At 34.2% G+C, this 23,715-nt stretch overlaps 1 protein-coding gene across 1 annotated transcript; it reads left to right on the top strand.

The window, feature by feature from the left end:
- The first annotated feature begins 8,411 nt into the window (after positions 1-8,411).
- LOC132302657 (receptor-like protein 4) lies at positions 8,412-23,523 on the top strand. The gene is made up of 9 exons (XM_059799567.1): positions 8,412-8,644; positions 8,785-9,831; positions 10,269-10,419; positions 11,929-12,000; positions 18,587-18,655; positions 19,147-19,215; positions 19,808-19,885; positions 21,743-21,948; positions 22,889-23,523. Exons 1-9 carry the CDS (start codon positions 8,563-8,565, stop codon positions 22,993-22,995), a joined length of 1,881 nt encoding a protein of 626 aa, XP_059655550.1. The 5' UTR covers positions 8,412-8,562; the 3' UTR covers positions 22,996-23,523.
- Positions 23,524-23,715: the final 192 nt, after the last annotated feature.

Genomic DNA, 23,715 nt, shown 5'->3' with positions numbered 1-23,715 from the left:
ATATGAATTTATGCCAATCTGATTCATTAATAATTTGATCTGATTAAATATATATAATAATATTTTATATTACATATATACCGTACTCCTATCAAATTTATATTAGATGTAATAAAAATAATAATTATTATTATTATAATGTTATATGTACAACAGTGTGATGTTCTCACCCACATATTAATAAATTTGTTAATATACATATTAATAATATCATAATATTTATTCATTAACAAAGAGTAAATGATATTTTTTTTTTTATTCTTTTCCTTTCATATCTTATTTATCTTTTATTTTTTTAATCATTGATTTTTATTCACTTTTGACATTAATTTTTTTTCTTATTTATTTATTTTTTATAAAAAAATTTACACTTTTATTAAATTATCGAATATGAGTTTATTAACAAATTGAATATAGATTCAGTTACAAAAAAATCATTGAATTATCGAATAATATGAAATCGAGTAAATGACTTATCGAATTTGAATTCGAACCTAATCAGATTCGATTCGAAATTCTAACCGTTCACGGGTCTATACCACCCAACGAAAATTTCTTAATAGGGAACCAAACACTAGGCAATGCAGGTTTTGGAGGTTTGTGAAATGTAATTTGTTATTGCCCATTTGAGTTTATAGTGGAAGAGAGTAGTGGAGACAGTCTGGCAGTATGTGGACTTGGAAGAAGGGAAAATGTTGAAATAGAGGGTGGTAGTGTCATAATTATGCTCACGGTGTCTTCCTTTACTCTCTACTATCCGCTCTCCACCACCACCCGCCCATGCCATTAATACCTCTCTCTATCTCTCTCTCTCTCTCTCTCTCACACACACACACACACACACACACACACACACAACACTTTCTCTCTCATCTCACCTGCAATTAAGCAACGTGGCGGCAATGGTCAAAAATGAATTTATAACCTCTTGTCTAATCGTCATAAATTGTTGTTGTAAAAATTAAATTGAGTGATGGTAGCCAGCTGAATCAGTTTCGCAGCTGACAGGAGAGAAGGTAACTTGGCTGACCAAGTGTACAAGACTACAAAACCCACTGAGGAACAATGTTCTAATACGTGCTAGTGATATTAGGTATGGGCTCAGCCCACAAAACTTTGATCAAAGCCCAAGTGGTTTGGATTTATAATGGCCCAGGTTGGGTCCAATTTTATCTGTAGCGATGAAGGCTTAATCGATTCATCATCTGCTTCTTCCATTTATTTATTTTTGTCTATTAAACATAACTGCTAACATGGTTAGTTGAAGCTTTTTGTCTATTTAGCACAACTGTTAACATGGTTTGTTGAAACTTTTTGTCTATTTAGTTTTATATACATTAAATAGATTAACTTTTTTGTCTATTTAGCATAACTTAAGTCACATAAAGTAGAAGGGGGAGCGAGAGCGAATTCGAAAACGGGAGCGTGAGAGTAACAGAATTAAGTCATAAGCAATAAGAATTTAAACGAAATCGCATACGAAACGTGAGAACGGGAGCGCGTTCGAAATGTGAGAAATACAATTGTTGAGAAAGATCGTATGACTTAGAGCATAACTTGTGAATGAGTTTCATAGACGTGTGAAAACCCAAATTTGTCCCAACATGATTTCACAAATATCAAAATCACACACTTACCCTCTCCTATATAAACAGCCACTGCAAATAAAAACCATCCCTCTCACTCTTCATAGCTACCACCCAATCTAGAACACATGGAGAAGGCTTCTCTCAAGATCGTTTTCTTGGTCATCCTCGTGCTCACTGCATCTGCAGGTTAGTCGCTCTCTCTCTTTCTCGATCTCTATATATAATAAATATATATATACAGAAATGATCTCTTACTCAACCGTACTGATTGGCTCACAGGAGCAGTACCGTCATGTTCCAATAACAAGCAATGCCAGAAGAAATTGACATGCCCTACACCTCCTAGTTCTATCTGCCAGAACAAGCGCTGCGTGTGCCCTCCTGCTCATGAAGACATCAACATGCAAGTGTGACACTGAATATGTATTACTAGAAGATGAATTGTCCTCCTTTCCTAAGTTTAAAATTGTGTCAATGGCGTTTTTGCCTAGCTATGTGAGTGGGGGGATAAGAATAAAATGCATGCTATGTATGGAATAAAAGTTATTAATGAATTAAGTAATAAAAAACAAGTAGTTTTGTAAATTGCATTTTGGTTTTATTATAAGATCCAATTATGGTAATTGGACTTAATCATGCATGGCCTTAAACTATGCTATTTTGGTTTTATTATAAGTTGCATTTTGGTTTTATTAAAATTTTGAACCAATAATAGCAAAGGAATGAAAATTTTTGTTGGAGAAATGAGTTAGAAATTTTGAATTTTGAAAGTTTTTTTAAAGATTTTTTGTGAGTATTTTTCAGGAGTTCAGTGGAATGTTTTTATAATTGTTAAAATTTGTACATTAAAAATACAAATAATAAATGGCCCCACCGTGGCTCCTCCACTAGTTTTGTTGATTGGTGACTGGTGAGGAAAAGAAAAATAGTGAAAAAAAGTAGAAGGAAAAGTGATTGCACTAATATATAACTCCTGATCGATGAAATCACATTAAAAATTGTGAATTTTGTTTAGGGGTTGATATTGACACTTCATTTTTATTCTTATGAATTTCATTTTATATATTTGTATAATTATAAAATCAATTTACCCCTTATTCAAGTCAACTCTCCCAATGATGATTGAAAAATCAAATTTTCTCAAAAGTGATCAATTAGGGTTTTGTTGGGCTCTTTCCAACTCTTTTATTACATTATTATTTCTGATTTATAATTCTTAATTAACATTGCTATTTTTCTCGTGTAAAACAATAAGAACATAAAAATCGAAAACATATAGAGAAGTTAATCCAAAATTGGAGAGCCAATAACACCTCCCTTTTTATTCTAAAAAAAAAAATTTAAAAAGATAGCGAATATAAATGGAAAGAGAAATGGATTAGGTCGCTAAGAAATCATGAAGGAAATTAATGGAGATGGATCAATACACAAACATAGACAGACTGCAGTCCAAACTCCAAGGAGTCGACACAAAGACAAACATAAACAAGAAAAATAACTCCAATCCAACCGATCACATGCAACACAGAGCAAAGGAAATATCAAGGAGACCACTAAAATATGGTTAGGTCATTAATTAGTTCTGGTATAACTTCTCTTTATTTAAAGTAAAAGTGAAAGTTGCTTTTAGACTCTACTAAGTATTTTTTAGCTTGATTTGCTGTTTAATTTTTAATCTAATGAGATTAAGAAGAAGAAAATATGTATAATGTTTAGCAATAATGACACATGACTCATCACTCATTTCATCAACTTACTTTCCTCTTTTAATTTCTATATGCTTTGACAATCATAGCTTTTGACTTTATGTAAAGGGTTTGTTTAATTTCCACGTGGTGGAGCCTTGGATTATGGCTTGAAATGGTGCGTGAGGCAGGCCTTCCCTTCAGCCCGGCTCACTGTTCCCCATAAGCTTTGACAATCAAAAATTCAGCATACAATTGGAGACTTTTTGATATGTCGTATCTGCTCATGCCATGGTTCTTTGGATCGATCAATATACGGCGTATCGGTCGGTTCATAATTTTTTTTTAAGGTTCGATATCGTTACAAATTTTAATGAATTAGTCGATTTATATCGATATTCGCTCGAATTCATTACATAACAACCGTAATTAATACCGTGAATGCAAACCATGACTCATACCTATAAATCTTTATAGGCAATGTGTACATCTTGGATCATTAATCCATGCCAAAGCAATCTTGTTCATGTTATAGAGTGCAAGGTACCTTGGGAATAAGTTCTAAATGGTTGCATGGGCAATACCCAGATGGCTTGGTTGGTAAAGTGAGTCTGTCCCATATTCGGATTATCTTCCTTCTAATCTGTAGAAATAAAAAATAAAAAATTTGTGGTTTTGGACGGCCCACAAGCACAGCCTTTTGTTGGTGAGATCTTTATTTTTAAGATTGGAGGAAGGGCTGCAAATAAGTTAACCAGTCCTGGATAGTTCTGGATCAGCTATGTAAGAGCTAGCTACCACTTGTTTTGTTTGTTAACTGAGTCAACTTTGAATAAGGAAAATGCCAAAAACATCACAAAAATAATGCAAATTAGGTGGATTAATGACTTGGCTAATGATTTGACAATGTTGAGAGAATATAGAATATGATAGAGAGAACAAATATAAAAGGTAATTAACATTGAATAGAAAAGTTAATATCATTATAGAATCCAAATCCCTATATAATTCAATTTCTGTTTTGTTTGAAACCACCTTTCACTTCAAATCTGTTTTTTTCCCCCTAGTTTTCTCTTAAATCTTCATCCTTATAGAATTTAAATTCACGCCTAATTTAATAATATGAATTCAATTTTTGCTTAAATCTTCGTTGGACGCACAATCTAGCTATAATAACTATTATGATTCATAATGTTTGGGAGAAAGTGTAATACTCCCTTCATTTTAATTTAGTTGTTCATCTTTTTTTTTTTTTTTATTGTTCCAAATTACTTGTTCAATTTTAATTTTTTTCAAGGCAAGAATGTTAGATTAGAAGTTGTAGGTGCGAAGAAGGCTCGAAACTGGGCTCCCTAGGACAACAAGGATCAACCCAACCGTTGGGCTAAAGAAGATATCCGTTGTCCAATTTTAAAGTAAAAATTACTTTTTTCATATCTTTTCATAAAATACCTTCAAGGTTAAAAAAATTTCAAACTTAATTATACATACGAAATATATTCAAATTTAAAAAGGTGACTTAATAATTTTGAAAAGAGACAATGTAATAATTACACTTCTCCTTAAAAAATTCTACCCAAAAGAAACATCTAATATGGGATAGAGAGAATATCCAAAATAAATAATATTTTTGCCTTTTCATCATCATTGCATCATATTTCACGTATTTGAGATGTGTATCACTACTCTTTAAATAACATTTTTCACCTAATTAACTAAAAAGAGTTAGAGTCTGAATGAGATTTGGTTGATTGAAGGGAGCTCAAATATTGAAATGTTTTGACTCTGCTTAGTTTGGCTCTCTATCACTATCTGTAAAGTATATAGAAAACATGTAATTTTTTTTTTTTAAATTTTTTTATCACCATCTTGAAACAAACACAAGTAATCCTTTCTCTTCTCCTCCCATATCGATTCATGAATAGACTCATTAAACTAAAATCCTAATCATCTCCGAGATTGGCTAAACGAGCTTGACAAAAATAATCCCAAAGTCTGTGAAGCCATGCGACTTTTGTTACTACTTTGAATTCTTCTTTTTTTCTCTTTCTTTTTCTTTTTCTTTTTCTTGATTTCAGTGGTTTGACTTGAACTCTAGGCTATCTTAAAAGGACATTTGATTTATTGAGCATAGCCCTTTTAGAAAATTTACATGCTTGACTTTGCGACTCTCTATTACTTTCTATAATATATATATATAAGATGTAAATTTGCTAAAAGGGCTGTCACTATTATTTTTTATTTTTCTTTTTTTATCCATTATTTTGAAACAAACACAAGTAAGCTTTTAAAGTTCTAAAATTACCTTTGGAAGTTTAAATATATATAGAGTATCGAGTTTAAAATTTTTTAAAAACTGTAAGGATATTATACTTTTAATATGGGACAGTTAAAAAAATAAAACAGTTGGACTATTACAATTTACTAGAGGGAGCATGGCCCCCTGAAATTTTTGTTTTTTTTTTAAATATTTTTATATGTAAATATTTTTAAAATTACAAAGTGTCCCATAAATAAATAAAAATTAATATTTTACTATCCATGTACTCCCTCCATCCCATAATAGTTATCCATCTTTTTTTTTTTGGATTATATATATATATATATATATATATATATATATATACCCAAATGAAAACTTTACACCCCCAGTTCTCCCTTGCTAGGTTGCTGCCTAACCCCCACAAAGTATCTAAATTAATCTATATATATATATATATATATATATATATATATAAAAGTTGGATGTATATGTCATCCCATGAATCTATTTTAATGATATTGCTTGGTTGGTGAAGGCCCTCTGGGCCCACGAGCACCACTGCAACAGAATATTTTTGTGTTGTTTCCTACACCGTTATAAATTGGTTAATGTTTGATAGTGTGGTTACAAATATTTAATGTTAAATTAAATTAGAATAATGCTAAATAATTAAGCCACTGATTTATATATTTAATTACTTAGTTTGTGTCTGTATATAAAATCAACACTAGAAAACAAACCACAAGAGACGTCTGCGTGTCACGGGTGAGACCTACAATGATTCGACTAACTACCAACACTGAAGAAAAGTGACTAATTAGTAATGTTCATATACTACTAATTAATAACTAACACACAATATATATATATATAGTTTAGTGTTTTACTGATTACTTAAACATATGTATAGCTTAATCAGTTTTGTTTGTCAGTGATTCGGTGTACATTTGTGGATAGCATAATGTAGAGAATGAGACAAACTCGTGACTTCCTGTTTTTTTGACGTCTATCTCCTGCTATGTTACTTAATATATATATACACACACACTTTAGACTCTGTTTAATTAGATAGAAATAAGCTAGAAAAGAAAAAAAATAGAAAGTGAGAAAAAAGTGAACTGAATAAAAAGAAAAGAAATTTTTTAGCATGTATTTGATTGACATAAAAATTTATTTAAAAAAATTGTAAAAAAATATTAGTTTGGATAGTATGAAAGTGAAAAGAAAGTATTATACATACCAAAACTACCATTGTGAAGTAAAGTGATGGATTATTCAAATATATAATTGTTTATATTTATATTTATTATTTATATTTAGAATAAGATTTCATAATATTTTCTTAGGTAAAACTAATTATTAGTTTAAGATAAACAAATTTAAAAAAAATAAAAAATTAGAGATGAAGAGGAAATACTATTGTTTGGGAGAAAAATCAAATATTTCATCATAAATAATATATATATATATATATATATATATATATATATATATATACACGGGATTATGAGTGACTAGAATTGCAACATAAAAAATAATTAAAAATAAAAATAAAAAATTCTATTCCGAAGTATGATCTATTTTGAGCAATTTTACTCAAATTATAATTATATAATTTGCCTTGTGAACTTACCTCAGAATAAAAGTTGTTTTGGAGATAATTTTCTACGATTAAGTTATTGGGTAAAATAGGAATTGCAAATAAATAAGCGCTTAAAATAAAATTTAAAATTTTTTTGAGATAAAATATTCAAAGCGAAAAACTAACTTTTTTATTAAGTTTTTCTTTTTATCTATTCAAATTCTAAAAAAATTTTAAAAATAAAAAATTTAAAAATATTATTTTTCATTTCTTTTCTAAATTATTCTACCTAACTAAACAAAGCCTAATAGTAAATTTGTGTTATCTAGTGGTGTTATTTTTCTATGAGAAATGATACGTCTTCCGACTTCAATTACCGACATGTTAGAACTCTTAAAACAAAATCCCGTAAACATTTCTTTCTTTTCGACTCATTCCCAACCACATTGTATGCGGAGAATGAGTCGGCAATTGAGGTCAGAAGACTTGTCACTTCTCCTCTTTCTATTTATATTTCTATATCTAGTTTTCGAAATGGAAAAATATATATTATTAATCTGGTCCAATATACTAATTTTAAGACAGATGACCAAATTGATAAATAAAAAAAAAATCATTTATTAGTAAAACATAAAAAGTAAAAATCATTTTTTTGGATCCGTCCTTGATTTTGGAATAGTTTAAAAAAAAATAAAAAAAAAAATAAAAAAAAAACCCATAAATTTGGCAAATATTTCCAAGACTGTGTGTCACATGAATTTCGTCATGAATGCAAGATGTTTGACATTTGGGCGATAATAAATCAGAGTGCCTCGCATGGCTGCCACGTGTACAAGAGATACCCCAATACGAGGCAATGCCAAATACAGCCTACCCATCCCTTCTCCAATCAACTCTTTTATTGCTGCTCATCACGTCTGTCCTTTATTCCTTTCATTTTCAGTGTCACCCTCATTTTTTTAATCTTACTTCAAATATATATATATATATATATATATATAGAGTACTATATTTAGGTCACTTCAAAAATCTTTGGTTAATGCTAAAATTTCAAGTCAGATTAGAGTTAATTTTAAAATTTTAAAATTAGGAGACAAATATTTGACTTAATTTGTCATACAATTTTTGGTAGTCCGAGCGCGTTCCTGCAACCGCTCCTCTTTGGTGCTCACAATCAATCCATCATTTACTCCACTGTGTAAGGTAGTCATGGATTCTCAGCACATAAAAGTCCCTGTGGGGTCATCCAACTTCCATTCCTACCACAATTAGCTTTACAAACCCTGCTTCTTCATCAATTCATCCATTTATTTCCCCACCCCGTTAATTACGCCCCATTTCCTCTCCCTTTCTCTCCACTTTACTTACCACTACTAGTTTTAGTCGCATATCACTCCTCTCACTCCCTATGTCCAAACAACCAACCAACACCACCAACAAAACATGTCTCCTCCTCCTCCCCTTTTCTTCTTCCTTCTCTCCCTCCCCTTCCTCCTCTCCTCCCCTTCTCTCTCCTCTCCCTTCGGTAAGCTCACTTCCACCACTTTCTCTCTCTATATCTATATAACCAATTCTATACATATATCTATATATAGAGAGACTTATGCATTTTCATTATAACTAACTTTTTTAACTCTCACTGACTCTTAATTTCACTCCCAACAGACACTGCCTACCACATAGACTGCGGTGGCCAGACCAACTCCACCGACAAATTCGCCACCACCTGGCTCTCCGACCGCTTCTACACCGCCGGTTCGACCGGGCTCGTCTCCGAACCCCTCCGCTTCCACAACCTCCAGGAGAAGACACTCCGCTTCTTCCCCATCTCCTCCGGCAAGAAGAACTGCTACATAGTCTCCGTCCCCAACGGCCGCTACTATGTACGCACATTCACCGTCTACGACAACTACGACGGAAAGTCCAACTCCCCCAGCTTCGACGTCTCCGTCGAAGGAACCCTAGTCTTCAGCTGGCGCTCGCCGTGGCAGCAGGATATCGGCCGCAACGGCGCCTACTCCGATCTGTTCGCGTTCGTCTCCGACGGCGAGGCTGAGGTCTGCTTCTACAGCATTGCCACTGATTCTCCCGTTATCGGATCGTTGGAGCTGATTCAGATCGATCCGGCGTCGTACGATTCTATCACGATCGGGAACAGCTCCATTTTGGTGAATTACGGGCGGTTGACCAGTGGTTCGAACCAGTGGGGGCCGGGTTTCAGCAATGACACCGACGTGTTCGGCCGATCGTGGCAGTCCGACGCCGAATTTCGGTCGCAGAATTCGATTGGAGTCAAGGCCGTGTCGGCGATCAAGAACGTTGTCAATACCAATCAAAGCCCTAATTATTTCCCGATGAAATTGTATCAGACGGCGTTGACGGTGACCGGGAACAGCGCTTTGCAGTATGAAATGCCTGTGGATGCCAAATTGGACTACTTGGTGTGGTTTCATTTTGCGGAGATCGATTTGAGTGTGACCAAACCAGGACAGAGAGTGTTTGAAGTGGTGATAAATGATAAGAATGTGAGCCGTGTTGATATATATGAGAAGGTTGGGGCTTTTGCTGCGTATAATTGGTATTATATAGTGAAGAATTTGAGTAGCAATATTTTGAGCATAAAGCTTGTTCCTGTTGTTGGTGCACCTGTAATTTGTGGTCTCGAAAATTATGCCATTGTTCCTGCTGATCTTTCGACTGTTTCGGATCAAGGTACACACACACACACACACACATATATATATATAAACAAAGTGATGAAATTAGAATTCATATCCATTTGATTTTCAGCGATTGATTTCTAGGCTCATAATGGAATAGGGAATAGAATATTGTAGTCATTTGCATATGATTTATTTGTTTATGTATAGGATTCTGTTTCGATGTTGAGAAAATATAGGAAAAGGAAAATAAATATAAAAAAAAAATTGAACTGTTAGAAATTTCATCAGTTAAGGCCCAAGAGGCCCGGTTTAATTGCTTCCTTTTGGACTTGATAATGATTCCTCTTTCCTTTGTGTTTTCAGTTACCAAGTGGACAGTTTTAGACCTGTAGGCTTATAAAGATATAACAAATAGAATAAGAATCTTAGGAAATATTGTGGCATTCTTTTAAAATGCGACCTGTGGTAATTGAATCTGTTTTGCAGTGGTTGCTATGAGAGCTTTGAAAGATTCACTTCGTGTTCCAGATAGGATGGGTTGGAACGGCGACCCTTGTGCTCCTACTACTTGGGATGCGTGGGAGGGTGTCACTTGCCATCCCATTAAGAACAACTCGGCCCTTGTGGTCTCCCAAATGTAAGCACTTTTTTTTTTCTTCCTTTTATTATGTTTGTGTATGGTCTATTAGTTAAACATCTTAGAGCTTCAATATATTCTTAACTATGCATATAAGCAACTTGTATGGTAAATAAAGCGACATTAGGACCTGAATGGTCATATTGCTAAGCTCTTCTCTTTGGAGAACCCTTGTTAACTAAAACTGCAAAACTCACAGAAATGGTATGCAATTTTGAACATTTTACGATGTGCATTGTTTCGTAACAGTCATAGGGTCAGATAATAATCATGAGCTTTATTATTATTGGAGAAGCTTTTAATACAAAGATAGGGGATTCTAACCGGGAGACCTTGGTAGTTAGATCAGGACCCTGAAATGGACCAAAAAAAAAAAAAAAGGAAAAAAAAAAGAAATAAAAAGATATATATATATATGTGTGTGTGTGTGTGTGTATTTAAAAGTGAAATGACATACAACTTTCACACACTACTTTGACATACTATACATTATTCCATAAAGAATGGAAGGTTACATTCGTGAACTTGGAGAGATGGACAGATGAGTTAAAATGTGCCCCCTATTCTCTCTATACATTTCATTCCAAAGATTATCAAGATTTACCATTCCAGCAGCTAACCCATTATCTTTATCATATCCATGGTTTACTTTTACTGCATTTAATTTTAATTAGTAGACCAAGTGCCTGCTGTCATTTCTTTGGGACTTATTCCATGGGGTGTCTGTCTCAATGTCTCTCTCATACAACCTTGGAGGCTCCAAATAAAGTTTTTCTGATATTAGTTCTTAGAGACAAAATTTAACCGTTTCTCACTGCGCTAGCTTTTGTTTTGGGGACTAGAGTTTCTAATGTTGCTGCTGCTCTGCATAAGGTGTCTCCCTTCACAATCCCTCATTATTTTACCAGTTTTCTTTCCCAGCTTTGACAATTCCAGGTTTCATCTAGATTCTAGGGTGTTAGAAGGTGGCACCTCTTGTTTAAAATGCTTTGGAACTCCTTGATTGATTTTCATTTGACCTGTAGACACCAAATTCAATGTTAGTTGCAAATTTTCTATCTACTATAACTATGGTGGCCTTCCAAAGTAAACCAAAAATGGTTGATTTTCATTGGTGATGTCATATATGCCAAATGCCATAAAAAAATTTTCTATACAGAAGTTCTCAACACTGGGACAGGTTGACTCACTAAGAGATGTTAATGAAGAATTTGGGAAAATTCTTAGCATCATTTGTTGGAGTGAAAATGTTGATATATATAGATATCATATCATTTAACAATTAAAGGAATATTATTTTTTACTGCAACGATCTATTTGTCAATTTCCTATATCAGCCTGCAACCAATAGTTGTCAGTATTGATTCCATTGGTTAAGCACCTTTGAAATTTCTCATCTGGTTTCTTATCAACATTATTTACTCTCTCTCTCTCTCTGTTTTCATTTGCTTTCTGTAAGCTTTAATGTGAGGCCACTGCCTTTATTTATTTTTTATATTTATTTCACAGAGATCTTGGAAGTCAAGGATTGAAAGGTTATATTAGTGACGAAATTGCTCTTTTGTCAAACTTGGTAAGCTTGTAAGTACCATCTATCAACTTCTTATGCTTTTAAAGACATTTACATTAAAACATGGTTTCCATGTGTTTAGAGATGAATTGTTTTTGTGTTATTGAAAATAGTTTGTCCAGATATTTAGAGAGAAATATCAAGCAAAATGAGTATTTTTGTGAGGTGTCTCTACTACTTTTGGTGACTGATTGTACATCTAATTAATGTTTTACGGGGCATTTAATAATTGATGTGCTGAGGTCCCCCTCCCACCCACTCATGCGGTATAATAAGCCTAGTACACCTTGAAGTTTGATTATATTTATTGATGTTTGTGGTTTCATGCAGGTGATTAAGACAGAGTAGTTACAGGGATCCTAGATTGATTGTGTTTGGTGCAAGCTAGGACTAATTTGTGTGTGAGAGTGGCAGTCCAGAAATCACCCGAGACTTTGAGGCCAAGATTTCATCCATGGTCAATTTAAGTATGGAGGTCTGGTAAAAGCCTAGAGGCAGGGAGTTGGGTGGTTGGAATGCTCTACAGATTTGGGTGACCTCAAGGTTAGAGAGAGGGAAAGAGCTTTTAGAGGTTAGGGATGCCATAGGCAAAGACTTTAGAGACCCAACTTTGGATATTAATGTTTGAACACCAAAGCCCTCTTTTGGTCCTTGGTTTTCTCAATGTTTGGTATAGGCATACTTGTAGCCATAGATGAGGGTAATTAACACTATGTCTTTCATTTTGGCTTGACAAGACAATACCATGTGGGAAGGAGTATGTGACGGGGACATGAAAGTGTCGATCATTTTTGCATACCAAAAAAAGGAATGTCAATAATTTTTTGATTCATTTTACAGTTACTGGAGATCTTTATCCTATTTTAATGACACTTTTAGGTGCTTTGGTTATTGCGTGCTGGCAAGAGGGTTGCTCTGCTAGTAAGGTTAGTCAATCTTGGAAGATTGCTCCTTTATGTCTTATGAGGTGTGTTTATAAGGAGAGGAACATAGGGCCTATTTGGTTCAGTATTTGAGAATACTTTCAGTTTTTTAAAAACTGAAATGTAGAAAACAGTACAAAAAGTTGTTTGGTTGACAATTCTGAAAACATAATAGGTTTGTTTTCAGTGAATGGTTTTTCTTAAAACAGTTTTCAGATAGATAAGGTCACTAATGAAAGTGTGAGAAGAAAATCAGGTGTAGCATCCATTGGTGAGTGTGAAAATTGAAGAGAGAAATAGAAAATGAAGAACACATGGATATACGTGGTTCAACCACTAGGGCTTACATCCACGGTACACAAAGGCCAACGATATATCTTTATTACAAACTCTTTATTTTTGTATACAATGATCAACTCTATTTATAGGTGAAATGAGAAAGACTTCTAGCTAGAGAATAGAAAATACTTGCTCTTCAAGTATTCTTGCTTTACAAGTATTTTATAATAAAGGAATTACACAGAAAGTCAAATACAAATATGGTTACAAGTGTCATAGCAATATTATGTTAAGGAGTAATTTAAGTAAAGGTTCCTATAAAATATTCTCCAAACTCCCCCCCACCCCCCAAGTTGGTAGATGGAGATTTTAACTTTTAAGTGTCCAACTTGAAACTAAATATGAAATTGTTGAGAGTCTAAGACCGAGTAAATCTCAGATGAGTTGATCCGGAGATCCAAGACTAGTGAAGTATAGAGTGTGGTATGATAAACCTGTTCTGATGCTATGTCAAAATTGAAGAGAGAAATAGAATATGAAGAACACATGGATATATATGGTTCAACCACTAGGGCTTACATCCACGGTACACAAACCTCAAAGGACTACATATCTTTATTATATTCTCTCTCAATATTGTTTACAATCAACACCTCTAAAATGATAAATATGGAAAATACATTGATGGAGGATTCCTAAAATCAATCCCATAAATCACTCAAATCAATATTCTATCATATAGACTAAAATACTTGTAAAGTAAGAATACTTGTAAAACAAGTATTTTCTAATAAAGGAATTACATAGAAAGTCAAATACAAATATCGCTACAAGTCTCATAGCAATATTCTATCGAGGAGTAATTTAAGTGAGGGTTCCTATAATAGTACTCTCCAATAGTGGGAAAATTAGTGAGTAGAGTTAGCTGGTTTGGACACATACATCGGAGACCTAGAGACACGCTGGTCAAACAAGGAAGACGAGTTATAATAGAAGGTAAGAGATGGAGAAGGTGATCAAAAATAACATGGGATGAGGTTATTGACAATGACTTTAAAAAGTTAAATATAGTTGGTGAAATCACAGATAATAGAAAAGGTTGGAGAGAGAATTCATGTGCCCACCCTCATTCATATGGAATTAAGGCAAGGATGACGATGAGGATGGATGATTATTTTGTTTTCAGAATACTAAACCAAACATACGCATATGCACCTTTGAGATGCGAAATTCTTGGTTCGTAGTTGAAGAAAATCTTGTCATATATCTAAAAATCTTGAATTTTCTAGTATAGTTTCCTGGTTCTTACACTTCTTCGTAGATTCTATAGCAGATAAGAACCCTTGTAGTGGGAGCTTATGTGTTAACTCTTGTATACTTCATGTTTATTGGCTTTGCCCTTATGGTGCCTATTCTGCATACACTATTACGTAGAAAAGGATTCGGAGAGAGAGAGAGGGGAAGAGAGAGAGAGAGAGAGTCAAGTTTGATGGCAACCAAGTATAATTGTACATGCACATTTTACTGTATATGGTTATTATAACTCTTCTTTGTCCATAAGGTAATCCCGTAGTGTTTATAATTTTGTTGAACAAGTTAGTCAACCAATCTTAGTTATTTCTTTTCGAGATATCATTGTGTTGCCATTCTAGGTGCCATTATTACTTGGTGGACTGGTAAAGTGCTGAAGTTGTCAAAACGTGAAAAAGCAAGTTCGAATTCCATGAGGAGTCACTTTTTGCGAATAATGCCAAATGTTAGGTTTTTATGCAATTCACCCCCTTCTACCACACTGGGTAATGACCCTTTTGATTATGCCCTCATTCTCTTTCCATGATTGTCAAAGTGCCTTAATATGGGTACTTAACAAATTGGTTTTCCTAGTTTCCAAGAACTCAAGAAGCTATTTTAGCAGTATAGGAGGTTGCATAGCATATATCCCATGCATAGTGTCTGTTATGTTACTTTTCATATAATGAGTTGACGTTTAGAATAAGGTTTTAGCATATGTATTATAGTAGAAATATATAGAAAGAAGAGAAAGAGAGAATTGTGTAAAGGCTTGAATGATATGAATTACTCATTTACAGCTCTAGTATTTATAAATAAAATGAGCGCATGCTCATATTACAAGAAAGGAAACTAAATAAAATCAAAATCAAATCACAACTTATTCTAAAGCATATTCTATAGCATAGTCAAATCTCTGCTATTATGGTAAGTCATACCATAAATCGTGGTATCATATATGCTAACATATGCATAGTCAAATCTCTGCTATTATGATAAGTCATACCATAAATCGTGGTATTATATATGTTAACACTCCCCCTCAAGTTGGTGCGTGGATATCTGAAACGCCCAACTTGGACAATGCATTCTCAAACACAATCTTGCTGATGCCTTTTCTAAGAATGTTTGCAAGCTGCTGAGAGCTTGGGACAAATGGAGTGCAAATTTGACAAGAGATGATGATCTCTCGAATGAAGTGATGGTCCACCTCTATATGCTTAGTCTTGTCATACTGAACGGGATTTGCTGCTATGCTAATGGCAGACTTGTTGTCGCAGTAGAGTAATAATGGAAGCGACATTGGAAGGCACAAGTCTGTCATCAAGGTTTTCAGCCAAAGCAACTCACCTACCCCAAGAGCCATAGCCCTATACTCTGCCTCTGCACTAAATCGAGAGACAACATCCTGCTTCTTACTGCGCCAAGTAACCAAGTTACCACCAATAGTGGTACAATAACCTGAAGTAGACCTTCTATCTAAAATTGATCCTGCATAATCAGCATCTGTCCAAGCCTCAACACGTAAGTGACCATGATTGGCAAACAAAATACCACGGCCTGGACACCCTTTTAAGTAGCGAAGGATCCGAATAGCTGCATTAAGGTGAGGGGCACGAGGAGAGTGCATGAATTGACTCACGACACTCACGGCATAAGCAATGTCAGGTCGAGTCATGGATAAATAAACGAGCTTCCCTACAAGTCGTTGATACTGAATCCCAAATCTGCTTAGCAGTCTTCATAAACATATAGCCAACAGCTATGTTTGGTTGCATCGAATTGACTAGCCAAGACATAATCATAGCGTTATCTGCAAACCACTGTGGATATGCCTTCTCTAACTCAGCTGGCTCTTTCTCAGAACCAGTAATATAGCCAATCTTGCCTTTGCCACCAATGAACATCTTGGCAGACTGTGCCCAAATCAAATAGTTGGAACCATCCAACTTCACTGTGGTGATTTGAAGTCTTGGATTTTTTGATGAGTTGGTGGGAAAAATGGCACCACCACCCACAGAACTTGAGCCAAGAGAATTAACAGTCGAGGATCCTGAATCTGCCATAATCTGTCACACGACAATAAAAAAACTCCAAAAACACCACAAATTCTGTTAATAAATCAAAGGGTCTTTTTAGACCATTAAGAATAACAATGTCTCCTTAGACCATTTCCGAAAAATCCAAATACATACCTTTTTTAAGGAGCGTCGCCCGCTTACATATAGCCAGACAGCCTCCTTAATATTCGGAACCTTTTTGTAGACTAAATTTTTTTTTACCCAAGCCCTTCTGGGTGTTGGAAACCAACTATTCCAATTTACCCAACCCTAGAAGAGTGAAAAAGAAATTGTAAAACTTAAAAAAAAATACCTGTTTTCGATCACAAAACAGTAACACACAAAAACATGTGTAGGCAACGTCACATGATGTCACAAACAGCCTAAGGTAGCTGTCGCACAAGTAGTAAGGCTACTGAAAGGTGTGGAATGGTGTTGGCTCTAATACCAAGTAGAAATATATAAAAAGAAGAGAAATGAGAGAATTGTGTAAAGGCTTGAATGATATGAATTACTCATTCATAGCTCTAGTATTTATAGATAAAATGAGCACATGCTCATATTACAAGAAAGGAAACTAAATAAAATCAAAATCAAATCACAACTTATTCTAAAGCATATTCTATGGCATATTCTATAGCATAGTCAAATATCTGCTATTATGGTAAGTCATACCATAAATCGTGGTATCATATATGCTAACATATGCATAGTCAAATCTTTGCTATTATGGTAAGTCATACCATAAATCGTGGTATTATATATGTTAACAATTATGCATTCTAAGCACAAAGTTGTAAATAAAATAATCTTTGAATTGAGAGAAAAAAAATGCTGAGATAAACCAATCCTTGAACTGTTAACAACAAAGAATCATAAAAGCTTACGATGATGGAAAACAGTGGACTTATTTTTTTATTCATTCATCCACACGGTTATTCTTGTGTGGTTAGACATCCTTATGAGGGCCATGCATGTAGATCAGTAGATGTATTATATTATCAGGAAGTTGTAATGTAGGACCATCTCGTTTTTTTTTTTTTCTTTTCATAATTGACCATCTTGTTTTAGTAGGATGTTTACAATCATTTTTCTAAAAAGCTTGAGCTGATGGAGAACAAAAGCAACATGTTCTTTATTTCATTGATGCGAACAATATAGATTATCATGAGCTGGGCCAACAGATTTTTGTGCTACACTATTCAATTCTATGAGCATTCAATGGTAGATGTAGCTTTTGCTAGGTGTGAGGCTTAAGAAATTTCTTAAGAAATGGTTTTTTGACCTAAAATATGATCATGATAGAAATTGCTAAAATTGTTCCTATGATATCTGCAAACAATTATGATACAGAGATCCTGCAAAGGGTAAGGTATAATATATCTTCTTCAGACTCAACATTTTTTTTCTACTCACACCCACTGTGCCAAGGGGGACTTGAACCCTCACCCTTCCACTTTGGAAGATGAGAAGATACCACTAGGAAGCACATGTGGAACGGGCATGAAAAAAATTATTGTGGAGGGAAACAGCCGAAATGGAGATTGGAATATAAATCAACCAAAATCTCTTTTTGGTTTGCATACTCACCAAGCATACGTCACATATTGCCGAATTTATAAATAGCACATAACGAATGATTCTTAAATTTCTATTTATGTGGAGTTACCAACAGGTCAGTGGCCTAGCGGTATCAACCTCTTACTTCCCAAAGGGAGGTCAGGGGTTCAAGTCTCAGAAGAGACAAGTGTGTGTGAGTACCAACTAAAAAAAAAAAAAAAAAAATTATGTGGAGTTCTGTATTGTTTTATAATTTGATGTCATCTATGCAAAGTTGTCTTTGTTCATTATTATCGTCTTTAGTGATATACTGAATTTGTTGTTTTGTTTTTCTGATATATGGTTAGAATTTTCCCGTGATCCATTTTTATTTAATCTACTAAAACTTTATTTACATGCATGCTACTGCTTCTTTGAATGTCAATCTTTTGCTTTTTAAAATAGGTTAACCAATCAGAAACATTTTTTTTCTTTCTTAATTGCAGGAACTTGAGTTCTAATTCTTTGGAAGGTACCCTACCCTCAGGCCTGGGTCAAAATTCTCTTGTGAAGCTGTATGATTACAAACTTTTACTATGTTATGGCTGATACAAACTTCTACTATGCTATGGCTGATACAAACTTCTACTATGCTATGGCTGATGTATTCCTTACTTTATGTGGCATTTCAATTCATTTTCCCCTTTGAACTCACCCATCTTGCTTCCTCTCCATAACATCAATAAATCAAGCATATAGTTTGGAATTTCTGCCGATTAGTTGATGCATGTGCATTTATTGATTAATAAAGTCTACTCTCACATTTAAAATCTCTTCTCTTGTCTTTCCTTCAATCCTTGTAAGTCAATTCTCCTTGTTATGATTTAGCTTGCAAATTTAATATTTATTGGCTTATTGCTTGGTCTTTTTGTTTCCTTTGTACCCACCAGCTAGTTGTTTTCTTCTTCTCCTCTTCCTCTTTCAATGTTTGTTGGTCTTATGATCAGACATTTGGTTGCGATTGCTGTACTTCTCAAACTAATTATTTTCACATTGCTTGATGTAGGGATCTTTCAAACAATCGGTTTACTGGGTCCATACCAGACAGTCTTACTGCTTCAAATTTACTGTTTGTGTAAGTTATATGCCTTTTCCTCTTTCAACATATTATTTCCCTCTTTTGGCTCCTTAAACAGAGAAAGAACTTTTACTTTACCATACCAGACAGTCTTGCTTCTTCAAATTTTCAGCTTGTGTAAGTTATATGCCTTTTCCTCTTTCAACATTTTTTTTCCTTCTCTTTTGGCTCCTTAGACAGAGAAAGAACTTTTTGCTTTACTAATGCCAGTGTGCCTCAATACACATCCCATGCAAGATTCACTTTTGGCCTAATATCAGATTGGCTAACTTGACCTGTAGCCATTAGCTCTTATCTAGTAATTAATTTTGAACATTTACCCTAGATATTATTACTCGTCACCTCTAGTTGATTCTCTAGGACATTTTACTTCATACTTTATTTTTTCTGCAAAACTTCGAATTGTCTGATTGCCCAAACAATTATGTGGACTAGAAGAAAATGGGAAAGGGAAGATGGCTTGTTTATTTGATCTTGAAATTTAGTGATATCATACTAATATATGCTGTTCATTAATTATTTAGGCATTAAACATTTTTTTGGTTTCCTTTTGATCCTTTTAGTATATATGTCTTCCTTTACTTGTCAGGTTTCTGAATGGTAACTTATTGGAAGGACAAGTACCAGAGAAACTTTATTCAGTTGGTGTCCATGGAGGAGCTATTGAGTATGTTTTACTGTAATTGCTGGTTTCAGTTTTTTCATCTTTGGTTTGCTTTTCTGAGTTTTGAGAAATCTATGGAACCTCAAGTCTACTGTATTTAATATGCTCTATCATTGTGTAATGTTTTCTTTTTTCTCTGTTACAAAGATTATTATTAAGGATAAAAAAAATTACATATAAAGACCACCAAGAGAATTCACTCTAGAACTACAAACAGGTTCACCTGAGACCTGCTACAAATACGTTAATCCATCAAAACTTTATGAGCCACAACTAGTTGTATTATATAACAATCAAACAAAAACAGCCTGGCTACTATACTCTCTTAGAAGGAATAAAATCTAATTTTTAGTGGCATCCTGCCAATGCACTGAAATACCCAAATTCTGGTAAACACTTTACGCAAATGATGAATCTTTGACTCCCATGTATTCCACCAGTAGCTTAGATATGAAGAAAAATGTGAATCCTTTGTTGCCTTCAAAGGTCTAGCCTCCTAATCATCAGATCAAATCTCCACTGCAAGTTTTAAACCTTTGAAGAGATAATTAAGCTGAAGAAACTAGAAAGTGGGAAAAATGAAGACTGGTAATGCTATAACTCAGTTTTGGCTGAGCGAGGCTGTAATGACCATTAAGTAGTGTACAATGTAAAACAAAAACAGACGTTAACACCCATTTCACTCTGTTACCGTTCTATAATCGGTACTATGTACATGAGATATTTTTATTCCGATTTATCATTGTAATGGGAAAGACACCTTTAAAATCCATTTATGGTGGCCGAAAATTATATAAAACCTGATGTTTAGTTCTAAGCTTACTATACAAAGGAAATTTGTGCTGCAACAGTACAATATTAATCAAGAATGTGAAGTACAGCCTATAATCACGACTGAAAATAAAATTTCACACAATAACCAAGGTATGTGTTTTGCTGCACTATGTATGGTTAGGGAGGAATTATACCATTTGTTACATTAAATAAGTGTTGGAATATTCCTCAAGTAAAATGTAAATCAAGTTGTTGGGAATAAGTCATTTATTTGTTAATTTGCCATAGATGTTGTGACTGAAGATTGAAAATTGAGCGGATATCTATGTCAACACGACTCTTAAAGCATTCACTGGGGAAATTTTTTTTTTTTTTTAACTAAAAAAAAAATCCCCATCTTAAAAGTTTTGTTGATAACACAACTTAAGGAATTGTATGTGATCTAGAGGCCATTGGATTTAGGTTTGTCATTAGATTAGTTTGGCCCGTACTCAACCTTTGTGTTTAGGTAAACTTGTTTGAAAACTAATTAGGAGGTTCAATATGCAGAATAATTATGGGCTAGGCCTTAAATCAAAGTGCCTTTTCTGGAAACCAGACGAAAAACTTTGTCAAGAAACGACTGTCATGTAATCAATTAACTTTGAATTCGGAGGCATAACCCCTATATATTTGAGGCAAGTTTGGGACGTTATAGTAGCTATTCGGTTGATTTAATAGTTGATTGGTTGATTCCATAAAATTCACACTTGTAGAGGTTACTATTACAAATTAACTGCAGTTACTGAACAATACCTTGAATCCCAACTATTTGGGGCTTGGGAAACCGGCCATAAGGATGCTTGTTCAACTTGGGCTCTATCCATTTAAATTAGAACTGAATAACCTCAAATTGTTTTATTGCCATGAAGAAAGAGCTGAAAATACATACAAACAACAACTGTGATCAATATTAAAAGTTATGGAATATGTATAAAATATATAATTACCCTACTTATGCCAGAAAGTATGTTGTTTCTTATTTAATTCTTTTGGAGCAATTCCCGATTGTTTGAATCATCTGATGGGCTTCAACACTTCTTTCAGTCTCTCTGGCAATAAGGGCTTGTGTGGTGTACCTCCTTTGCCAGACTGTCCTCTATTTTGGCGGAATGGCGGCTTATCCAATGCTGGGAAAATTGCAATAGGCCTATCATGCCTGGTTATCTTTTGCATGCTGTTATTAGTTATATACTTGTGCTGCAGGAGGGGCCGTAATGATTATGACTTTGGTCTACCTTCCGAGTTGATGTGTAAGTGTAAAATTTTACAATTACCTACTTGTCAAATGTTTTCTGATTTTGTTTCCATTTGTGCATCTGTTGGAAATATATTTCTTGTGCCATCATGTGATCCGCCATACCATCTGCTGCAAGTATTTCTTCCTTGGGATAGATAACGGATTTGGCTGTGGCAGTTCAAAATCTGCAGCATATTCCTAGTGGGTTATCATAAGTTTCAAAATTTCCTCCACTCATCTTTTATTCAGATGGGTTTCAAACCCATAGCTCATCAATATTTGAGAAAATCTCTCAAACTGTGTTACAGTACGTGGCAAAATCAAAAGGGATGTATGGCCCTAGAGTGTATAAACAGAACTAATATATAGCTGGGGATGTATGACCCTACTACATTAAGATATTTGATAAAGTTTAAATTTGAGGTGGTAATATAGCATATATAATTGATGATCTTTTCAAGACCCACCAACGAGGCAAAGTTCAAGTAAGGCGATTCCACATAGATCTATTGATTATTTAAATTTGAGGTGGTAATATAGCATATATAAACCATCGGAATAAATCATTTAGAGTTGGTGCATTGGTCTTTTCATGTTGTGAACTGTAGTCTATAGTAGGGTAGATTCAGCTTCCAACTAATGTAAACTTTAGTTTCTCTCTACACTATTTGCCTTTTTCTCTCACATCTTTCGATATTATTTCCATGTTTAAAATCCAATATCACAGTTTGCAGTGTTAGCCATCATAAAATACAATGTCGGCCTTCATTTTGGCAATTGTTCTCAGAATTTTAACAAATGTACTCTGCAAGTCTGACTGAAATTGCTGTTAACATCATGTTCCAATTTTATTTACTATTTTATAATTGTCCGATATTCTGAAGTTATATGCTCGAATTCTATATTGACACAACGATACTTAAAATGTTAAAACTTTTGATCTTTTTCTCCAGCACTAGCCGCAAAGAGAAACAGATATCATAGGCAGAAATCCTTGATGGCTCTAGAAATGGAGAGCCAGCACGCGAAAGGGTTTATACCGACTTACAATTCCAATTAACGGAGTTTTCGTCGAAAGGAAAAATACAGATTTTGAGCTTATTAGCAAGAGGGGGCATATAGAGAGAGGGGGACCTTGTATGATTCGAGGAGTTGGTACACCACTACTTCAGAAAGATGTGACTTGAGAGGTGTTTGGCTTTTCCCCAAAAGAATTGTATGAAATGAGTTGTTGGCATTTGCACATTATATGTAGAATGTATGTCTCTTACTTTATTCATGAACCACTGAACAAATTCATTTCCCCACAATGTATCATACCCAAATTTTGGCATTCGATGAATGTTACATGTCAATTCAGATCTCAATGCATATAAGATAACACCCCACATTTGTACCTCGTGGCCCCGGGACATTATGCTTGCATGAAACATGATCGATTTAGGTCAGATCAGATCGATCCTTATCTCTATGTCAATCACTGCACATTTGGTGTTTTCGATCTGTGAAAAATTGTGATATAGCTGTTTAATATGTTTCTCATGGCTTATGCTATGAACACTATATATTGAAAACACTTTTCATTCCATTATGTTCTTCCCCAGCTGTTAAAACACAGTGTGCGCACAATGAAATCTGAAGACACATTCATTACTAGTGGTTATGGAACTTACTATGAGATTAATCTGATGAAAAAGGGAGTGCATAAGCCTGAGATCCTTGTAAAGTCCAATTTATAGATCATGTTTTTCCGGATATGGCATATTTAAGAAGGCAAAGT

This window comes from Cornus florida, unplaced genomic scaffold (genome assembly GCF_030987335.1).
Source record: "Cornus florida cultivar Cherokee Brave unplaced genomic scaffold, ASM3098733v1 CherokeeBrave_3.0.0_Hap2_Chr04, whole genome shotgun sequence".
In the NCBI taxonomy this organism is placed as follows: domain Eukaryota; kingdom Viridiplantae; phylum Streptophyta; class Magnoliopsida; order Cornales; family Cornaceae; genus Cornus; species Cornus florida.
This window is presented reverse-complemented; position numbering and strand designations above follow the sequence as displayed.

Coding starts and splice junctions, on each gene's coding strand:
- LOC132302657 (XM_059799567.1), top strand. CDS start 8,563: ATGTCTCCTCCTCCTCCCCTTTTCTTCTTCCTTCTCTCCCTCCCCTTC. Junction 9,832..10,268: donor TTCGACTGTTTCGGATCAAG/GTACACACACAC, acceptor TCTGTTTTGCAG/TGGTTGCTATGAGAGCTTTG. Junction 10,420..11,928: donor GCCCTTGTGGTCTCCCAAAT/GTAAGCACTTTT, acceptor TTTATTTCACAG/AGATCTTGGAAGTCAAGGAT.